Consider the following 21,760-nt stretch of genomic DNA (forward strand, 5'->3'; position numbering starts at 1 on the left):
TAGGATGACTACAAATATACAATTTCTGTATCCTTTTGGGTTGAGGTGTTGAGCAAAATCAATATCTTATTATCAAAGTTTTTTCGGATTTATGTTTGTGGTATGCTATATATGATTAAAAAGATGGTGCTTGGTAGAATCAGTGTGTTTTCATTTTTTATTAACTTGAATAAGGGCTTATGATGCATGTAGCATTTACTTGGAATCCATCTGTCATTAGTTCAGGCATGTTGGCAGGAGGGTGTGCGCAGCTGAGAAAACCCTTCCTCCCCTCCTGAAGACACCTGGCATGTATAACAACAGTTGTCTAGGCCTGGAAACTGGGAAGTATCTGAATATATGTAAAAAATAAAATGTTTAAAACAAGTGAATGTTATATACTTTGTTCTCTATTTACTAACACTAGCAGCATAAGGATAAAAAATATGATGATTGAGACAGTGAAGTTCTGCTTTAAAGTGATATTAAAGGCTGAAGGTTGTTTACCTTAATGCATTCTATGTGCTCCATAGCCCCCTCCCCCCAAGTCTTACCTGAGCCCCCTCAGATACAGTGATGTTCACTGCTTTACAGGGAACTCCCCCTCCTCACTGGCTGAGACAGCAGCTGGAGACCATTCGTTCTAGAAGGGGGGGGGGGCGAGCTGCGGCTCTATGTGTCTTCTGGCGGCTCAGAAGAGAGCATGCACCAGTGCCCCCAGAGCAAGCATCTTGCTCTGGGGGCACTAATCGAGGGGGGGGGCCAGGAGCGCTGGAAAGGGACCCAAGAAGAGGAGGATCAGGGCTGCTCTCTCTCTCTTAAAAGAAAAAACAAGGCTTTAATGCCACTTTAAGGTTATGGTTATGGTAAGGCAAGACTTAGCACTGATAGGTCTAGTGTTGTGGCTAGCATGAATAGTCCTGACATCATCAAAAGAAAACCATATTAATGCTAAATAAAAAGACTGTAAAATGTACATAGATATGAAGTGATCTGAAAACCTTATAAACCATCAGTGTACAAAATATGAAAAGTTCTCCGGGCATTGACTTGCAGTACAAAAACTATATTCACTATATAATTATATATATATATATATATATATATATACACAGTATATACAGGGTGATTGAAAAGTAACTCCTTATTTTAAAAATCTTATAATCTATTTTTTAATCATTATTTTTACAAAAAATGAATATGAGAACACCACATAACATGGGGTTTTATTTAAAATTCTTCTTGAGCACAGTTGTACACAGTGAAAAGAGAGGCCACTTTCCCTTGCTGCTTGTCGAATGGACTTTTTTGGGCTCTGAGTGAACATTTTTTTGAATTGTTCTCACTACCTCCGTGTCACTGGCATTGGAAGGGCGACCGCTTCTTTGAGCATCCATTACAGAACCTGTCGCCATGAGTTTTACATGACAGTTCTTGATGGTCTTTGCATCGATCTGAGCATGTTTTCCTTTGATGGTCCTCCACCATCTTTGCACTTGAACAACTGATTTCCAAACTTCGTAGCGTGCCTCTAACTGGGCACGCTCTTCTACAGTTAAACGTCTGGACATCTTTATGGGGCTTCGAATTTTAAAACAAAATAATCAATCTGAAAAGAAAAACAACAATACAGATTTAATTGTCATAGATTAAGGAACATACATTAAAGAATTGAGAAAAAAGTAACTTCATATAAAAAATGTATAAATAGTTTAAAATAGGGAGTTACTTTACAATCACCCTGTATATCAGTGGTTCTCAACCTTCCTAATGCCGTGACCCTTTAATACAGTTCCTCATGTTGTGGTGACCCCTAACCATAAAATTATTTATCCAGTAATTATAATTCATGAAGTGTCGTTTTACCTCCAATACTGCTGCTTTCAGCACAGTAGCTGCTTTTAACAGAGTAGCTGCTTTCAACACAGCAGCTGCTTTCTACACAGTAGCTGCTCTTTACACATCAGAAATATGTGTTTTCTGATGGTCTTAGGGGACCCCTGTGACAGGGTCGTTCGACCCCCAAAGGGGTCGCGACCCACAGGTTGAGAACCACTGCTGTATATATATATATTCGAATATGCTCGAATATTGCATTTGACCAATGATCTAGTTCTAGTGTGTCAGTGAAGAAAAATTCATCGCAATCTCAAGGGCTCTTGAATAAACTTTTGCTACACCCATCAACAGTTGTTTCAGCCGAACATCCCAAGAGGAAGCGATCCACCTCCTTGCCCCGTTTCACCAAATATAAACACTGCCTGTTAGACATCAAAGAGTCATTACTCAACAAATATGATAAGATTAACAAAGTAAACAGGGAGATTATGAATCTGGTATTGTCACACATGCCATGCCTTCAGCAGCCTACAGCATAGATTATTCTCCACATGGATTTATATGGAAGGATTTTTCCAGCCTTGAGAATGTCCTTGTGAATTTACCATCCAGGCACAAGGAAGGCAGTACAGAAAAGGAGCAATGTGATGAAGATTTACTGGGAGCATGTAGTTTGTTTTATAAATTCCTCACTCTACTGAGAAGAAGCTCTCCCTATGTAAAATGTACCTCTGATCAGCACCTTCCACATACTGTACATCAGTTAAACCTGTAGCAAATGCAAAGATAAATGTACATCTAATATACAGCTTGCTTTCTGTGTTTTTTTCTTTTTTTAATTTTGGCTTGAATGGTTAGAATCCCTGTCAGGTTTATTGCTATCTGGGGCTTCTTTATAGGGATTTCCCATCACTTTCTGTTCTGGGGACAATGTTTTGCCAGACAAGAAGTGAAGAAAAATCTGCAACCAACAATACCAACAATACCAATACCAATACAAATAGACTATTATATATTATACAATAGTGAATTCTAATTCAATACTCCTGGATTAGAGAGTTTCACTCAATTTATTTCTATGGTCAGAGCTGTGTTGCTCCAGCAGAGTCTGACAGCTTTTTTTTAAATCGTGAAAAGGTTAATCACTTAGGATGCAGGGGCTGGAAGGTCCTCAGAGCAAATTCAAAGAATTATTTTCTTAATGGAAAACTTCTTTAAAGTAGGTCTGATATATGTTTCATGTTAAGTACCAGCATGTTAACGTAAAACTAATAGCAAAGCTTTTTTTTTAAATTTTGGACATAGAGGAGATGGATTAGAATACCTTGAGAAACCCCGGTATAGACAGAAGTAGTGTGTCTGCATACCTTCTCACCATCTTGGCTTGGGTAGGAATTTTAGGAACTACAGTTTTATGTGTGTGCACTATTTTCAGGCCCTGACTGCCATACTGTGTTACCATCCTCCTGTAATCATTTTGTGGATATATGTTTTGGAGAATCAAATGCCATTTTCAAACAATTGCCATCACCAACTAGATCAACAATGGGCACACGTTAATAGTCATTAAAATGAATGAACTGGAATTATGCATCTGTGATGGCTGTTCCCTAGAACATTTGTTTTTAGTTTCTTGTTACAAATGGCACCCCGCTAGCATTTTTAAAGAGTACATGCATGAGGCCAAATTGTAGAGCTACTAGCATTTTTAAATGATTTCCTTTGTGGGATTAAAGTAATCATTGTGTGTCTTTTTTACTGTAACTTCTTTGGATGTTCATTTTTTAAATATTTCAGCTGCATGTCCATGCAATTCCTTTCACTTGAGCAATATATAAGCATATGTACCTATTTTTGCAGTGATATAAAACATTGAATATTTGCCAAATACCTGCTCTTCATTAAATCCACCACTGTTGTAGGCTGTTTCTCTTTTTCTTTTTGGGGGGTCTGCATACACAGGCAGATATTCCAGTGGTATAAGAGATTTGATGTTGGTTATATGATCTCTAAGGACCATTCCACTACTGCTATTGCTTTCTTCTGCTGTCACTGATTTTGTATAATGTTACTTCAAATATGGAAGATGAACGCTCTTGGAATTTATATGTTCTTGTCGTGGCTAAATGTAAAGCATATATTAATGTCTTTAGACTGAGAAATGATCCAATATTAAGCTGGCTATACACGTTCGATTTTATCTAGAGAGAAAAATAAATCGATTGTCTGTTCCACGTTAAATAGTGTAGATGGAGTAATCTCAACTAACGGCTACTGCCATTCTTAATGTCACAATACAACATACTGTAGTTTTAGGGCCATGTGCATACAATTGTATCAGGCAAGGACAGATTGGGTTTTACTAGTATATCCATTATTTGCCTATAACAATGCGTTTTTTGTGCTGTAGAGTGTGTATAGCATTAACACCATATTCCTATTGTTCTTCTTCCTGTACAGATTAATCCTGGAAGCAAGGCTGCTCTGGCTAACCTATGCCCAGGAGATGTTATTTTGGAAATCAATGGGGAAAGCACAGAAAACATGACTCATCTCCAGGCACAGAACAAGATTAAGGCCTGTTCTAGCCATCTGACGCTTTCCCTGAACAGGTCTGTATATCTGTAATGCTTTTTCTAAAGAAAATATTTGTTCTTTTTGTGTTATTAGACAGGTGACTAGGAATAAAACATGTCTCCCTAAATTATCACATCTTTTTACTCAAATGCAGTATATTCAGGGCTTTTTCAACCTTTTATGGTGCCTAAGGCAGCTTTGGTGATATCACACCCTGCTGGTTGCCCCTCACCAGTGTGCCTTTACTATGCATTATTCGATATGCCTTTTTATGCATTTTTGGCCCAACAATTATCCTCCCAGCTCCTTCAATTTTTCAATTAAAGGATGTTGGGTAAGAGGAGGCAACAGGGCCACCCACTAAGTGAATTTCATCCAGTTTACCAGGAACCAGCTGAGATTTGAGCAGTGTATGGCCAGCTTGGGTCTGTTCATGGCTCTCCTTCTATGCTATGTTTATTTTTTGACAGTTTTTTTTTTATTTTAAAGGCTATCTAAAGCTAAAACTTGATTTTAGGTTTTGAAGAATGTAAGGAAATGGTAAACCCCCTGTCTCTTTATTAGTGAGATTTCTTTTCACTTCTGAAGACACAACAGGAAGTCAAGACATTTCTCCAACATGAGAGGAACTTCTCTCTTAGACAGTTGTCACAGCAACAGGTGTCCCTATTGGATTCCCCTTCAATTCATACTGGGGAGGTAAATGTAACATTCCACTGCTATTTTCAGATTATACCTGTTAATAGCAATTGAAGACAAATTGCTGATTTATTTATACAATGGCACGAGACATACTGTTTCAAGAGACCGTGTAAGCTTGAATTTCTCAGACATCAGCCAATCTAAGGAAATTGCTGATGAGAACCTTATGTGGTATAAGCCATAAATGCTCATTGCTATTTATTTTGGCCACAGTGGATTACAAGTTCATTACTTCCTTGCACCATTCAGGAGGCCATATCTTACAATACATTTCTATTGCCTGTGTGATGCAGTGTGAAGTGGATGATTTTACTTTTATCTAGTGTAACTATATTCAACACCAAGTTCCGGAATGAAGTGATTGAAAAAAATCAGTATCTGGCCCTTGTACATTTTGGAGCAGGTCCACAAAAGTTGTGAAATTGCTGCACACTACTTCCAATACCAGTGATTTACAAAAATATGTCTCACCTTGGTTGGACAGCCAAAGGAGAATAGATATTTATGTAGTATATTAGATATTTGTAATAGGTTAAATAGCAATTAATGTATTATTGATTAAGACTAGCTTATCACCAAACCAAGACCTCTTAGAGAAATGCTGTCAGACTGACTAACTGTCTGACTAAGTGATATTGCTCTAAAAAGTTACAGTATTTTTAATATTTAAATAAATACTTATTTATATGGTATTTGTGGTTAAATTATGTTTGAATTTTGAATACATTGGACCCCATGGTACTTGGAATATGTTGTATAAACTTCAAAATTCTCAAATTTGAGTTTTATTCAGATAGATAGTGATATGATAATATGGACTAGGGGTTAGGCCATTAGCCAAAAAATAACAAAGGTATGTTTTAGGCCCATAGATTTGCATTGAGGGCCCACTAAAAATAAATAGGCGTACTCAAAGAAACATATTTCAATATGACAAAAAATGCACATCGATACATTTTCATGTGTTAATGCTTTAAGAAGCACTTTTAGGAAGGTGTTTGTATTCCAATAATTTTCCTGATGTTACAGTACTACCCACTAGCATTGCCTCTATGTGAAGTTGCCATGTTTTGGCATTATGTTTTTATAGTCTAAGCAGGACTTTGCAAGCATATTCCTCTGTTCATCCCCCAGCTTCAGTTGAATTAAAAAAACATATAAGACAGTAAGAAAGTTGTGATGTTTTTAGGCATTTTGGGGTTGATCATGCCATAAAAAACAATCAAGGAATTTCTATTAAGTGATATATAGTAAGTACTGTTTACACTACTGTTGGGATATATTCAATGGAGTTTATACAAGCAAGTTTTAAAGGTGCATAAACTAACCTTAGGGTATAATTTGCCCAGACTCTAGATTTTTCTCTTAGACTTGTAAATATTTTTTTTTTTTCATTTTATTGATATATTTGCATTTTCTCATGGGAATGGCATACAAGATTTTAGTAGTGCATGCAAGCATGTTTCTACTGTCAGCAGTAATCTGGATGGCAATACACAGAGGAGATTTGTATTGGGTTTCAGTGGGTTTCAGTGCCCCCACCTTCCCCCATCTCCTTGAGTATCATAAATCTAGTATATACACTTTGTAATATATATAACTCAGTTGTCTGCTCATAAAAAGAGTGAAACGTGTACTGTGCTGTAGGAATGGGGACTTTAGAAAGGAGAGGCACTTTAGGCCTATTTGGGAGTCATAGAAAGGATTTTAAGTGCAAAATTCAAGTTATAGAACTTCAGTTTCAATAACATAACTAATAATATTTATGCTTCTGTGTAAAATATCTGTAGGGTTTTACAAGTCACTCATACTGCAGAGAACTGTGTTATTCAGATAACTCTGGTACACAAAGGGGTTGATCTACACAAGGGAATTTGCACTTTGGGAGTCATCCCCAGAGATTAGCGAAGCTCTTAGGTGAAGCTCTGCTAACTTTCATTATAAAGTCAAAGTCTAGTGTTCAAGGAAAAATGCTGTCTTTTTTATTTTCCTTGTATGCGATTGGGTATTCTCTGAGGAAAATTCCTTTGCAAAGTGAACTGCCTATTTGCCTTTTGTAAATCAGCATCAGCATTTTAGCACCTGTTGGTTTATACACAATACTGAATGAGGGACAACACTAATTATCCTGTGGTAAATTTTACTGCAGTGTTGTCATCCCTTAGCACAGTGTGGAGGAGGGTTATCGCCCTCCCTGCCAATCAGCAGTGGATAGGTGATCCAAGTGTATGCTCTCTATCTGAAGGAAATGATCCTGAATCCCGCCTCCTGGTTTCGAAGACTGAATACCTTGGCAGCCAAACAAAGGAGGCACTGTAAGAAGAAAAAAACCCACCAGGAATTGAAAGGAAAAGGGGAACCAAAACAAAAAAAAAAAAGAATATTCAGAGGGGGACTTTTAATGAGCCCCCTCATTTTCTTTGTGTGTATATGTTTACAATTTCGCATGAGAATCAATGGGAATTTAACAGTGCAAGCAGAAATGTTTCTAAATATAGTTGGGGCAGCACAGTGGCTAAATGGTTAGCACTTCCGCCTGGCAGTACTAGGGTTGTTGATTCAAATCCCAACCACCACACCACCTGCTTGGAACATGTTCTCCCTGTGACTGCATGAGTTTCCTCCAGGTTCTCCAGTTTCCTCCCACACTCCAAAGACATGCTGGTAGGTGAATTGGTTCCTCTCTATAAATTGACCCTAGTATGTGTATGTATGAATGTAACTTAGGGAACCTAGATTGTACGCCCCTTCAGGGTTAGGGACTGATGTGAATGTCCAATATATATGTAAAGCGCTGCGTAAACTGACGGCACTATATAAGTACCGGAAATAAATAATCATAACAGTACAGTTGCGTGGTTGAGGTGGTGAATATGACTCCGTGTGCAGTCCTGTGTGTCTCTGCTGCTGTGGCAGAAACTAAACCAACTGGCAAGGCACTGCATTGTTGCTAGATTTATGTAGTTATAACTGATTTTTTATTCTTTTTAACATGTCTCTTCCTGATGAATTGGAAGCTAGCATTAATTTACCTCTATGTTAGGAGGGGTAGTTACTTAAAGTCCCACCAACTGTTAGCCATACCTGCCGGGGGTGGGTTAAGTTAAAAACTGTTTACAGTACAGAGAAAGAACAGAAAATTGATTTTCCTGTAGTTATAACATTTTTTTTCCAGGATTCAGCACTGCAGGGGTCAGCTTTCTCTCTTACTTTGGACCAGACTCCTCCTGATCTCTTCCCCTATATACTGGAAGGGAAATGGAGCTGTGCACCCCTGTCCACTCACGGATTACTGCCAGAATTCTCCTCTAATACACAGATCTTGTCAGGCTGCTCTCTTGCTTGATGTAGAATGGTTAGCAGCCCATATTTCCTACAGCTGCCTAGTGCAGTCAAAATTACAATAATTAGGACAATAAATAACACCGTGGATCTCTCCCCCCCAAATTTGGTAACAGCTTCCTAGTAATTGTTTTTCTCCTAATATTTACACTTACAAGTTAGAGAAACCCAAGGGAATCTAATAATTTAGATCTATTTATGCCTCTGTACCTATTACAGTCAAAAGTGGGTCATTTACTAAAAGAGATAGAAAATGTTGACCATACTGCAATATGCATATATCAGCATCAGCCCTAAAGTCAAATCTCTGGCATGTCCCCACCTGGCACTCAGGAAAAAATGTTGGCCCATAACAATGGTGAATAGTCTTACCAATTGTAAGCCTTTGGAAGCAGAAAGGTCGGAGCTTTCCTATTTATTTAATTATTTATTACAGGTGTGGTCAATTTACACAACGCTTTACATATACTATATATTATACATTCACATCAGTCGAAGTTAATATTTGATTAGTAGAACACCCTGAATTTAAGGGCTTCTATATTACTTATAAAAGTGGTCCTGCCCCAGCACAACTCTCATAACTTCTTTACATTGTTTTATAAAATGTTTATTAAAGCTGCTGCTAACATGATGAAAGAATCGGGAGTGTGGTATAATCCAGTACCTTTAATGTGTAATACTGTTTGAGGAGTGTCTCAGCACCTTCATAAGGACATCAATCAGATTTGTAAAGTGACATTTTATATCTCTTTCATCTACATCAAAATACTTGGTCAGCTGTTTCTTTCATAGCTTTTCTTCAATCATTTTTGGAATATATGAAAATTTGTAACATTTTTTTTATTAAGGCAGACACAAAATACTGATTCTCAGACACAGAATGTTTTTTGGCCTACTTATTCTCAAATCTTTCCTATAGTCCAGGCATCACTAAATGGTGGACCCCATACTGTCTTATTTTATTCACACAAGATGGGAAGCATGACAGGTCTGGACATAGGGCGAGACTTTTCATGTTAGGAAGCAAGTGATTGGTTGCTAGGCAGCAGGGCAGTCCAAGCAATCATTCATCCGCCTTTAACATGAAAAGTGCCCTTAGGGAGATTCACTCTCTCTATTTGTCCTGTTGTTAATTATCATCGAAATTGAAAGTAAAAGAAAATCCCAGATTTTGGGTTGTCCCCAGGATGGTAATAGAGGGAAATCTTTCAATGGGGACACTAGTTCTGGTGACTTGGGGGTCCCCAAGGAATTCCCTTAATTTGCAGAGATTTCTTCTCACTTCCTGTTTTGGCTATGGGACAGGACGTGAAGGTAATTTTCCCCAATGGGACACAGATGGCAAAAATAAACTGATAGGGGTTATAACTATCCCTTACTCTATCAAAAATGAAAAAGAAAAAGTTTTGCCTATAGTTCTGCTTTAATGTAGAGCCAGGGGTATGTGCACAGTAAAGCAGTCTGACTTGCGCAAAGCTCACAGTAAGAACTACAGAGCATAAATCGGGGATTATCTGCATTTCACATTATGAAGTGAACTCTGCTTGATACTCACAAGATCAAATTTTCCTGGCTGTTTTCCTAGATTTTATTTTCACTTTGTTTCAATTAACACAGCCAAGATTCTGCTATTAAAAGTGCGCTGCTGATTGTCTTTCCTTCTTTTTACCCAGCAGCTCATGCTTTCTCAGCAAGCTATGATCAGGGTTCTGGTAACTGACTGGAAAAACTGTAAGACTTGCTGATACTTTTTGAGTATGAAATAAACCCCCCAAATTTTATTTTAAACAAAGAAATACATTGATTGCTTAGATCACATGCGGTATAACTTTATATTTATATGTATCTGGTGATAATAATGTAGAAAAATATAAAATATTGGAAACTGGATAATTTTCAAAATAGCACCAGGTGAAATCAGAGGGGAAAAAACTAAGAGGAGAAAACTGATGCAGCCATCTAATTATTAGTAAGCTGTAAAATAATGCATTTTTGTTTCGGGTCCAATACTGCTGTTATAGTTTGCTGTAGTATTCACAATGGCTTAAATTCAGCAATCTCAAATTATATGCTTAGCATTCTAGCTTTATTTTCCTTGATTTTTTATGCATTGTTTTATTACTGCAGTTAATGTACACTTTAAAGGGTTAGTTCATATTTACCAAAAACCTCACTATGCAGACAAGGGGATTCTGTAGATAAAAGTAAACTTTGCAGCTTTGACCAAATTTGAATAATGCCCTTGCTATAGGTGTAGGCCATATACATACCGCATGAAGCCTGACTGGAAAACTCCTAGGACATTTCTAAGAGATACCTTTCGGAGAGACAGGGTAAAAAGGAAAGATGGTGGTGTCTATCTGTATGTGAGAAGTGATCTCAAAGCAAGTGTGAAAGAGGACCTGGTTGATGGAGAGTGTGATGAGGCTGAAGCATTATGGGTGGAACTACACATGGGTGTGAGCAGGGGCGGTCTGACCATTTGGAAACTCGGGCACTGCCTGAGGGCCCGGGGTCAGTAGGGGGCCACATGGGATGCCCCTGGTACCTTTTTCATAGGCTTTTTTTGAGTTTGGGCAAGGACATAGGGGTCCCATGATCCCCTATTGCCCAGGGGCCCCATGAGTTGTCAGTCCACCCCTGGGTGTGAGTACTACAAAGGTAATCATTGGAGTTTGTTATAGCCCACCCAGTGTTAATGAGGAGTTAGAGACTCAGCTCCTTGCACGGATTGAAAGGGCTGCAAGGGCTGGGACAGTGATAATAATGGGGGATTTTAATTACCCAGAAATTGACTGGAGTAATGGTACTGCAGAAACAGTTAAAGGGTAAATATTTATAAACCTATTACAAGACAATTTCATGGTGCAGTACATAGAGGCCCCAACAAGTAATGATGCTCTGCTGGACCTGGTAATTTCAAACCATGCAGAGCGTATTACTATGGTTCATATAAAAGAACATCTGGGTAGCGGTGACCATAACATGATTTGATTTAAAGTTAGCTTAAACAACAAGCACATATGGAAAAGATAAAACACTCAACTTTAAGAGAGCAAATTTTCCAAGGTTGAGGGCTGCTCTCCAAGACTTAGACTGGGAGGAAATATGAACACTGAACAGAAATGGGTATTTTTCAAAAAGACTGTATGCACACTGCAAAATATATTCTCATGGGCAATAAATTTAAAAGGCTAAAAATAAAACCTATGTGGCTTATGGCCAAAGTTAAAAAGTTATAAATAATAAGAAAATAGCTTTTAAAAGATATAAAAATGAAGGAACATCATTATTGACACAGCTCCAGATGAACCACATTGGCTCAAAATTGATATGGTCCAGAAATATTTAGACAGATCAAAAATCAATAAAGCACCTGGACCAGATGGCATACACCCTGGGTCCTAAAAGAATTGAGCTCTGTCATTTCTAATTTTTAGGGACTCTGTAATGACTGGCATACTACCACTGGACTGGCGTAAGGCCAATATGGTGCCTATATTTAAAAAGAGATCAAAGTCTTTACCTGTTAGTTTAACTTCTACAGTCGGGAAGATACAGGAGAATTTAGTTAAAGACCACATAGATGAGTTCTTATTTAAGTGACAGACAGCATGGATTCATGAAATACAGAAGTTGTCAGACATCTGATTTCTTTTTATGAGTAGGTGAGCTAAACCTTGGACAGAGGGGTGGCGGTAGACGTGGTATACTTGGATTTTGCAAAAGCGTTTGACACAGTTCCCCACACAGAGCTAACGTGTAAGGTAAAGTCTACAGGCTTGGAAATATCAGTTTGTAAATGGATAGAAAACTGGCTAAAAGATCGTATTCAAAGAGTAGTGGTTAATGATTCATACTCTGGAAAGTCTACAGTTGTTAGTGGTTCAGTGTTGTGACCCTTACTTTTTAATATATATATAAATGATATAGGGTCTGGGATTAAAAGTAACATTTCAGTCTTTGCAGATGACACCAAGCTGTGCAGTGGAATAACGTCCTTACAGGATGTCTTCAATTTACAAGCCGACCTCAATGCACTGTTTAATTGGGCAACTATGTGGCAAATTAAGTTTAATGTTGATAAATGTATGGTGATGCACTTGGGGGCTAAGAATATACATGCATCATACATACTAGGGGGAGTACAACTGGGGGAATCAATGGTGGAGAAGGATCTGGGGGTTCTGGTAGATCCCAAGCTTAATAATGACATGCAATGCCAAGGTGTGGTTTCTAAAACGAGCAAAATCCTCTCTTGTATTAAAAGAGGTATAGACTACAGAGAGAGCGATATCATATTACCCCTGTACAAATCATTAGTAACACCTCATCTGGAATATGCAGTTCAGTTTTGGGCACAAATTCACAAAAAGAACATTGGGGAACTTGAGAAAGTACAGAGAAGGGCAACCAAACTGATGAGAGGCATGGAGGAGCTAAGCCATGAGGAAAGATTAGAGGAACTGAATTTATTCTCTCCTGAGAAGAGGAGATTAAGGAATATGATCAACACATATAAATACATCAGTGGTTCACAGTGAACTTGGTGTAGAGCTATTCACCCTGAGGTCATCACAGAGGACAAGGGGGCACTCTTTATGTCTGGAGGAAAAGAGATTTCATCTCCAAATACGGAAAGGCTTCTTCACAGTAAGAGCTGTAAAATGTGGACTAGACTCCCTCAAGAGTTGGTTCTGGCTAGCTCAGTAGATTGCTGTAAAAAAGGCCTGGATTTTTTCCTAGATACACATAATATAACTGCATACTAACATTTATAGGTAACGTTGATGCAGGGAATATCCGATTGCCTCTCGGGGGATCAGGAAGGAGTTATTTCCCCTGCAGGAGCAAATTGCATCATGGTTTGCTAGGGTTTTTTGCCTTTCTCTATATCAACAGTGGGTATAGGATATATTTTTTTTTACTTTTATGGTTGAACTAGATGGACTTGTGTCTTTTTTCAGCCAGACTAACTATGTAATTACGCAACAGTTACTGTTCACCTTCATCTTCTCAAGAGTGAGCTCCCAAACAGAGAGCTGCTGCATCAGGAGAGAAAAAGTGCATGTGAGGGGGTTTCATTCAGAGAAAGAGCTTGCTTCTGTGATGGTGAAAGTGAATAGTAACACCTAGGCATGTCTTAGCAACGTAGAATTGCACAGAGCGGCTCCGAATGTTGTCTTCTTGGGTCCCCTGCCGGAACTCCTGGCTTTTCCCCTCCAGCATGTGCCCCCATTAAAACTCCTTCCTATGAGTCATTTGTGCGGGCTCATTACCAAGCCCCGTTGCCTGCATCTGTAGACACCGACAGTGGAACTCGGCCCTGCTCCCTCGCCACTGGCTTTGATTGACAACAGTGGGAGCCAATGGCAAAACCTGTGAGACCAGAAAGTGAGGGGAGAGAAGAGATGCAGACGGACATAGCATTGAACCGAATGAGGGCTCAGATATGTAAATAGGGGAAGGTGGGTGAGGGGGTGATACTGGTGCCTAAACATTTTTTAAGTTGATGCAAGGAATGTATTAAGGTAAAAAATGTTTAGGCTTTAAAACTGAAGTTTAGGTATGGGTATTTTTGCACATTTTTCCTTTACTGTACATACATTCACAAAGACCTCCACAGTACTTTGTTTTGTTATATGCAGTTTTTGTGAGTGTGTCTATCAGATGAAACCATCCAGTCGTCTATCCGTCATCAGCACGCTGAAACTTGCCAGTGCTAGCTTTATGGCAGAATGACCATAAAGCTGCACAAATTTAATAAAAGGAGAGGAAAAGGGGGACATATATCTCACAAATAAAAAACAAATAAAAAACTTAAACCACTACAGAAACTGGAAATTATTAAATCATTCTATCACTGGATTCTTTCATAAAAATAATTTTATCCACATGGCAGGGGCGGACTGACAACTCATGGGGCCCCTGGGCAATAGGAAATCATGGGGCCCCTGTGTCCTCTCCCACGCTCAAACCGCACCCAAAAAAAGCCTATGAAAGGTACCAGGGGCATCTCATGGGGTCCCCTATTGAGCCTGGGCCCTCGGGCAGTGCCCGAGTGACTAAATGGTCAGTCCGCCCCTGCCACATGGAAATCTTCATGTGCTGCACACTTCTTATGTGCATCTTGGAATTACAATAAAAAGTAAAGAAAATTCATAGTATTCATCAATCAAATGCAAAGCAGTATATCCATTCTATTGAAAGAGAATGTTAGTGAAAACAATACAGTTGTTTTTTTGGTAGAAGATTCCAGAAAAAAAGGTCCCTGCTCTTTTCAGGTCTGGGTCCTCTTTCCAGGTCTGGGTCCCCGCTCTGAATGCAGATTCATTGTGAGGTAGAAGAATCGATTGGCTGCCTTTGCCTTACCTGAGAAAAGTAAAGTATTTGGCTAAACTTGTCAAAACTCAGCTATGGACTTTAGGTACACTTTAACATTCAGAGTGGGGTGGGGAAAGTAGATCCTAAAATCCAAAACTAACTTTATATCCATCTGCCCACTGTGTTGCCTACTATCTATAACAGCTGATAAGGAAATTGCAGCTGTTAACATGCTCCACCTAATCCAGCTGTGCTAGTTCTTTCTTTTGGATGTTTAGGATGTAATCATGGCTTCAGTTGTTTTTTTGTTTTTTTAATTTTTGCTGGCTCAAAATACTCTAAACAGTTTCATAATTAAGATTCAGAATTACAGTTACCAGGTTAGGCCTCTTTCACACGGGCGGTTGTTGTGCCGCTTATAAATGTATGTTTTTTTTATTTTGAAATTACAGTGTACAAACACTCCTGGCACAGAAATCACTTGTGTTTGTACATTGCATTTATCAGCGATTATGTGCATTTACATTCGTTTACATGTGGCTGCGTTTAGCTGCAGTAAAAACGAGCAAAATCCTCTCTTGTATTAAAAGAGGTATAGACTCCAGAGAGAGAGATATCATATTACCCCTGTACAAATCATTAGTAACACCTCATCTGGAATATGCAGTTCAGATTTGGGCAACAATTCACAAAAAGAACATTGGGGAACTGGAGAAAGTACAGAGAACGGCAACTAAACTGATAAGAGGCATGGAGGAGATCAGCTATGAGGAAAGATTAGAGGAACTGAATTTATTCTCTCTTGAGAAGAGGAGATTAAGGGGGGATATGATCAACATGTATAAATACATCAGTGGTTCATATAGTGAACTCGGTGTAGAGTTAGTCACCCTGAGGTGATCACAGAGGACAAGGGGACACTCTTTATGTCTGGAGGAAAAGAAATGTAATCTCCAAACATGGAAAGGTGAGTGAGAGCTGTGAAAATGGGGAATAGACTCCCTCAAGCGTTGGTTCTGGCCAGCTCAGTGGATTGCTTTAAAAAAGGCCTGGATTCTTTCTTAGGTACACATAATATAACTGAATACTAACATTTATAGGTAAAGTTGATCCAGGGAACATCCAATTGCCTTTCGGGGGATTAGGAAGGAATTTTTTTCCCTGCAGAAGCAAACTGGATCATGCTTTGCTGGTTTTTTTTGCCTTCCTCTGGATCAACTGTGGGTATAGGATTATAACGTTTTTTTTTTAATGGTTGAACTGGATGAACCTTTGTCTTTTTTTCAGCCAGACTAACTATGTAACTATACTGTTATAAATTGTTATATACTGTTATAAATAACTGTTGTAAATTGTTAAATTTTCAATAGGAACTATTTACTTATTTTTTTCTTTTTACTGCTATTAACTGCGTTAATGTACAGATAGCTGCGGTACGTCGCTCCTGGATGCTGTGAACTTTATTTTTCCTAAATGCATAAAACCGTATGTTATGAAAACATTGCTAAACACAGTGTGTGAATGGATCCATAGGGATGCATTGTCTGCAGTTAGCTGTGGTAAATAAGTTCCTCTAACTGCAGCTAAAAGCTGAAATCTAACCAACTGTGTGAAAGGGGCCTAAATTTGGAAATTTTGGCACCCAAATTATCACACAGAGCCTAATTTCCTTAAGAATATTGCATTAGTCCTTTCCACAAAACTCTCTGCAGATAGCATGGATATTCCAGCAGCTTCTGAGTTTATGCAATCTTTTGTGCTTTGTGAAGGTCTGGATGTACTGTGTAGATTAGTATAGAATCGACAGTTACTTTGTTCAGACTCAACTATTTGAAATGTTACACTGAATGCCTCAATGTAAAATGCAAAGGTCTTCTAAAAAAATCACTTGTTGAACTGCCTATTACAACGTTTTCCCAACCTTTTAACCCTGGAGGAACCCTTGAAATAATTTACAGGTCTCAGGGAACCCCTGCTAGTAACTATTATATCTACAGCCTAAAATACATTAGCATGATCAGTAAGTTGCAAACAGTTTTCAATAAAAGAATTAAGATTTTGGCATGCCTAGAGTATTTGACATGCATTTCTCAACACCCACTGCTGTACAAGACATTATAAATCTTTATATATATTGAATAATAATAATGCCTTAAAAGAAACACATGCTGTGAAAATTAAAGGGTCTCATTACACTGGTGGTCTTTGGAGAAGTGCCCCTATATATTATACAGTATGTCAATGGGAATTTACATTTGTGATCATTGATAAATCTATCACAGCTCAAGGAACCCCCTGGAGGAGTCCTAATTGAGAAAGTCTGGCTACTAAGTCATTAGAACTATTTTATACTTGGAAAAGTATGTTTCCATTAGGGACATCTTGACAGATTAACATTAAAATAGTTTATAAAATAACCACAAATAATTATAAAAGGTGTTTTTCATATTTATTGCAGAGTGGAAACCACCCTTAAAACCTGGGAAAATGTCTAGTGATGAAAGCTTGATATCCATATAGCTTTGTTAATTGATATACATTCTATGTTACTTTTCACTGAAATTAAACAAAAACCCCTTTTAGGTCGCTCCTGCAATTTTCTCAGATGCTGTGCTTTTAAGATACCATGACAGTTTAACATCTTTGGTAGGACTAAGGATGCGGACGTTTTTCGATTTTGCAGTTATACGCTCCAGTCATTTGTGATTGCTTCTGATGCTATTTTCCTGTATACTGTATATGATTGCAGACCTGGGAACTGTACCATGACCAAAGCCTATGTCGTGCTGGTCTCCTTCCTCTTACTCATTAGTACTGCACACTGGTTACTGTTCACCTCTGTCAATGTCAGTCTACTCAGGTTGACTGAAAACAACAGACTTAAAATACATGTAAACCCTTAATGAATAGTATTTAGTCTGCTAAAGTAGAGTGTCATAAACAAATGCAATTTATTTTTAAATAAATACTTGTTGATCTTCTGTAGCCTCTTTGCATTCACTCCCTGTTTACATAAATACACTCCAGTAATGACTACAAAGCATTTATTTGGGCAGGTTTTCTAAAGGTGAAAGCAGTGGAATATGCCTGCTTAAAGTGGTTGTAACCCTCAGACTGAAATATGAACAAAGCATATCCCTCTATAGTGTGTACTTGTCTCAATCCAGAGCACTAAGTGTCATTTCTCTCTGCTGCCTCCTTCCTCTGTTATCAGCATGAATCACTTTTGACAAGTTTTCCTGACACCAAGAGAAAAATGGTGACAGGGGAGAAACCTCTAGCAGATTGTCAGCCTCAGCTCTGCTCCTGTGAGCTGTGTAAAGTGGGTGTGTCCCTTCCCTCCAATCAGCTCTCAGAGCTCTCCACACTGAGTGTAACCTCAGGTCTCCACCCCCTGCTCTTCAGAACTGAGAGATCCTGTGTAAATTTTGAACTTTGAATTGATGTAGGGGACAGACAGCTATAGATAAATAGGTACAACTTATGTAGGAGGATTTGTTTCATTTCTGTGTATCACCTGAGGCCAATCACTTCACTGGGTATATGTAAGGGTTTACAACTACTTTAATGTTCGTTGGCATGGCTGTTTGTAGCCTCTATTAGGAGAGCATTTGGTAGGGTGGCAATGCAGGAGAATAGCTGGAAGACAGAGCCACTGCATTGTGATTGTATAACAGCAAGTGAACAAGGATCCATGTGGCAGAATTACTGAGTATTATTTTTATTATAGCAGATGTAAATCCTAAATCTGGGAAAAAAAATTTAATTTTAATAGTGCATTGTGCATCAATTACCTTACTCCTCAGTCATGATTCAAGACACCTCTGTTACTGTTTCCAAGATAAATTCCTGTCTTGGGAACAAGGCATTTTTCTCTACTTGTTAGCATCTTGGACACCAGTCCCCACTCCGCCCCCATGAGTTCTTCTGCTCCTGGAGCCTATGACAGAGGACCTGGCCCCTGTAAGTGTTGCTTCCACCAATAGGAGGTTTCTACATCATGCAGAAGCAGTGATGTGGACACCCGAAGAAGGACCACAGGAAGTAAAAAGAAGAAGAGATCAGAACAAGGCCAGAAGCATCACATGACCACAGCAGCTTCAGGTAAGTAAAATGGCTATTTGCATAGCCAATTTGGGGAGGGTGAGAGGGAGGGATGGTGGTGAGATATGGGTAATTCTGATATCCTGAATTTGGGTTAAATGCTCCTTTTTGTCTAGGGGTTCGTAAAGCTGATATACTTACCTAATCCACCGATCCTCTGAGCACAAGACTAGTCCCCACTGTTCCTGCCCCCCTGCATGCTACTGGTCTTGTGAATAGGCTGTTCCTTATGTCATCATGCCCATAGACCAGCTCCGGACGTGATGGCCGGCAGGAACAGTCCACCGATGGACATGGGGGAGCGCAGTTTTCCGGTGGATCGAAAGACGGGGTAAGTATAGCTTTTCCCTGAGCCCCTGGACAAAACAAGCAGTTAACCCACGCAGTGTGGGCACAGGAAAATAAAACATTTGACTGGAGTTAATATGGAAATTACTTTAAAGTGTATGTTACCGCAGAAATCTGATATTTGTTTGTGTTACTATACACTTGTATCAAAATGTATCCTGTTCTCTTTGCAACTCTTCCTTTGTGTGAAAGACCTAGTGATCCTGCCAGTCCCCCTGCTTTCCTATTTCAAACTGACCACACTAGATATGAAAGCACATGTGATAAATTTGCTTCTTTGTAGTCTGCTTGGGAGCACATTCTGTCTGTAATCCAGTGGTCTGCTGACATGCCCCCTGCACAGCTGGGAAGATCAGTGACCTGTTGTTTCTCACTCTCTCTGAATACTTATTTTAAAAAAAATTTAATCAGAATGTATACAAACATTTTGCCTTGTGGAAAGAAGACAGCAGAGCCATCTGAGTGTAGTATGAAAATGTACACTAGTTTTATATAAAGTTAGAAACTCACAAGAACAAGAAAATAGCAATGTGGCACATGTAAAACAATTCATCCTCTCTGCACTGTGCTGATCCAGACTGCTGTAGACAGTGTAAAATTCAGTCTCGGCCATGCTGGTGGATTCCAGGGCTCCAGAGCTGGTAGGGACACAAATGAACTAACAGCTGTGACATCACCAGATGAGAAGGCAATGTGGCGGTGCACATTTGAAGCCTATATTTTTATACTACACTCAGATAGCGCTGCTGCCTTCTCTCCATAGTTGTCTTTAGAGGTGCTTCTTACTCTGACAGCTGGCTGCCTCCATATACAGTGAGGAACAGGAGTATTTGAACACCCTGCGATTTTGCAAGTTCTCCCACTTAGAAATCATGGAGGGGTCTGAAATTCACATTGTAAGTGCATTCCCACTCTGAGAGACAAAATTTAAAAAAAAATTCAGGAAATCACATTGTATGATTTTTAAAGAATTTATTTGTCTTGCACTGCTGAACATAAGTATTTGAACACCTGAGAAAATCAGTGCTAATATTTGGTAGAGAAGCCTTTGTTTGCAATTACAGAGGTCAATCTCACAATAAATGGCCCTTTTCATCCTCTCCTTAATACAGTGCAGTCGTCCTGTCCCCTTCGCAGAAAAGCACCCTCAAAGCATGATGTTACCACCCCCATGCTTCACAGTAGGGATGGTGTTCTTGGGATGCAACTCATCCTTCTTATTCCTCCAAACACGACGAGTGAAGTTTAGACCAAAAAGTTCTACTTTGGTCTCATCTGACCACATGCCTTTCTCCCATGCCTCCTCTGGATCATCCAGATAGTCATTGGCAAACTTCAGATGGGCCTGGACATGTGATGACTTGAGCAGGGGAACCTTCCGTGCAATGCATGATTTGAAACCATGACAGCGTAGTGTTCTACCGACAGTGACCTTTGAAACTGTGGTCCCAGTTCTCTTCATGTCATTGACCAGCTCCTCCCTTGTAGTTCTGGGCTGATTCCTCACCTTTCTTATCATCAGTGATACCCCACGAGGTGAGATCTTGGATGGAGCCCCAGTCCGAGGGAGACTGACAGTCGTCTTTAGCCTCTTCCATTTTCTAACAATTGCTCCAACAGTTGATCTATTTTCACCAAGCTGCTTGGCAATTGCCCTGTAGCACTTTCCAGCCTTGTGGAGGCCCACAATTTTGTCTCTGGTGTCTTTTGACAGCTCTTTGGCTTGCCCATGGTAGTAGTTGGCGTCTGACTGACTGTGGGGTGGACAGGTGTCTTTAAAGAGCTCAGACAGGTGCTACTAAGTTAGATTAATTAGTGGAGTAGAGGTGGACTTTTTAAAGGCACAGTAACAGGTCTTTGTGAGTCAGAATTCTTGCTGTTTCTTAGGTGTTCAAATACTTATGTTCAGCAGTGCAAGACAAATTAATTCTTTAAAAATCATACAATGTGATTTCCTGAATTTTTTTTTTAATTCTGTCTCTCAGAGTGGGAATGCACCTACAATGTGAATTTCAGACCCCTCCATGATTTCTAAGTGGGAGAACTTGGAAAATGGCAGGGTGTTCAAATACTTCTGTTTCTCACTGTAGAGTGTTCTTTGGATTTATACTGACTTTCTATTATATGGACTCATATGCATATGGATTTATCTTATTCTGTTTAGTTCTGGCTTGACAACCCCTTCTCCCCCTTCCTTTTTTTTTCTTTTGTCTTACTCCCCTGTATTTCTCCAAGATCTAAGTAACTTTCTACTCAACATTTTGCCTTGCTATTTTAAACGTGTTTTGCAAGGTAAAGGTTACATATACCTTAACTTGTTATAGTAGTAACGAAGTGACAAACTAAAAGAAGTACCTGCCCCCCTTCAAGTTAATGGCATAATGTGCTAGTATGCACCGCATACTAGTCCATTATGACACACTTATCTGTAAAACACATCCCTCTGGCGGGACTTTCCTGGTCTCCCTTCTGGGTTCACTGGCTGCAGCTGTTTAAATGACCAAGCTGTGATGACATCAGTCCCACGCATACACGAGAGACA

At 39.1% G+C, this 21,760-nt stretch overlaps 1 protein-coding gene across 1 annotated transcript in view; it reads left to right on the plus strand.

The window, feature by feature from the left end:
* The window catches only part of PDLIM4 (PDZ and LIM domain 4), a 242,311-nt gene that overhangs the window by 48,005 nt on the left and 172,546 nt on the right, over nt 1-21,760 (plus strand). The window contains exon 2 of the mRNA XM_089694062.1: nt 4,279-4,430. Coding sequence (XP_089550188.1) covers nt 4,279-4,430 — 152 coding nt within the window. The remainder of the gene's footprint in view (nt 1-4,278; nt 4,431-21,760) is intronic.

The sequence above is a fragment of the Staurois parvus genome, unplaced genomic scaffold (genome assembly GCF_062004578.1).
Source record: "Staurois parvus isolate SC_StPar_1 unplaced genomic scaffold, SC_StPar_1.0 ptg000648l, whole genome shotgun sequence".
Classification (NCBI taxonomy): domain Eukaryota; kingdom Metazoa; phylum Chordata; class Amphibia; order Anura; family Ranidae; genus Staurois; species Staurois parvus.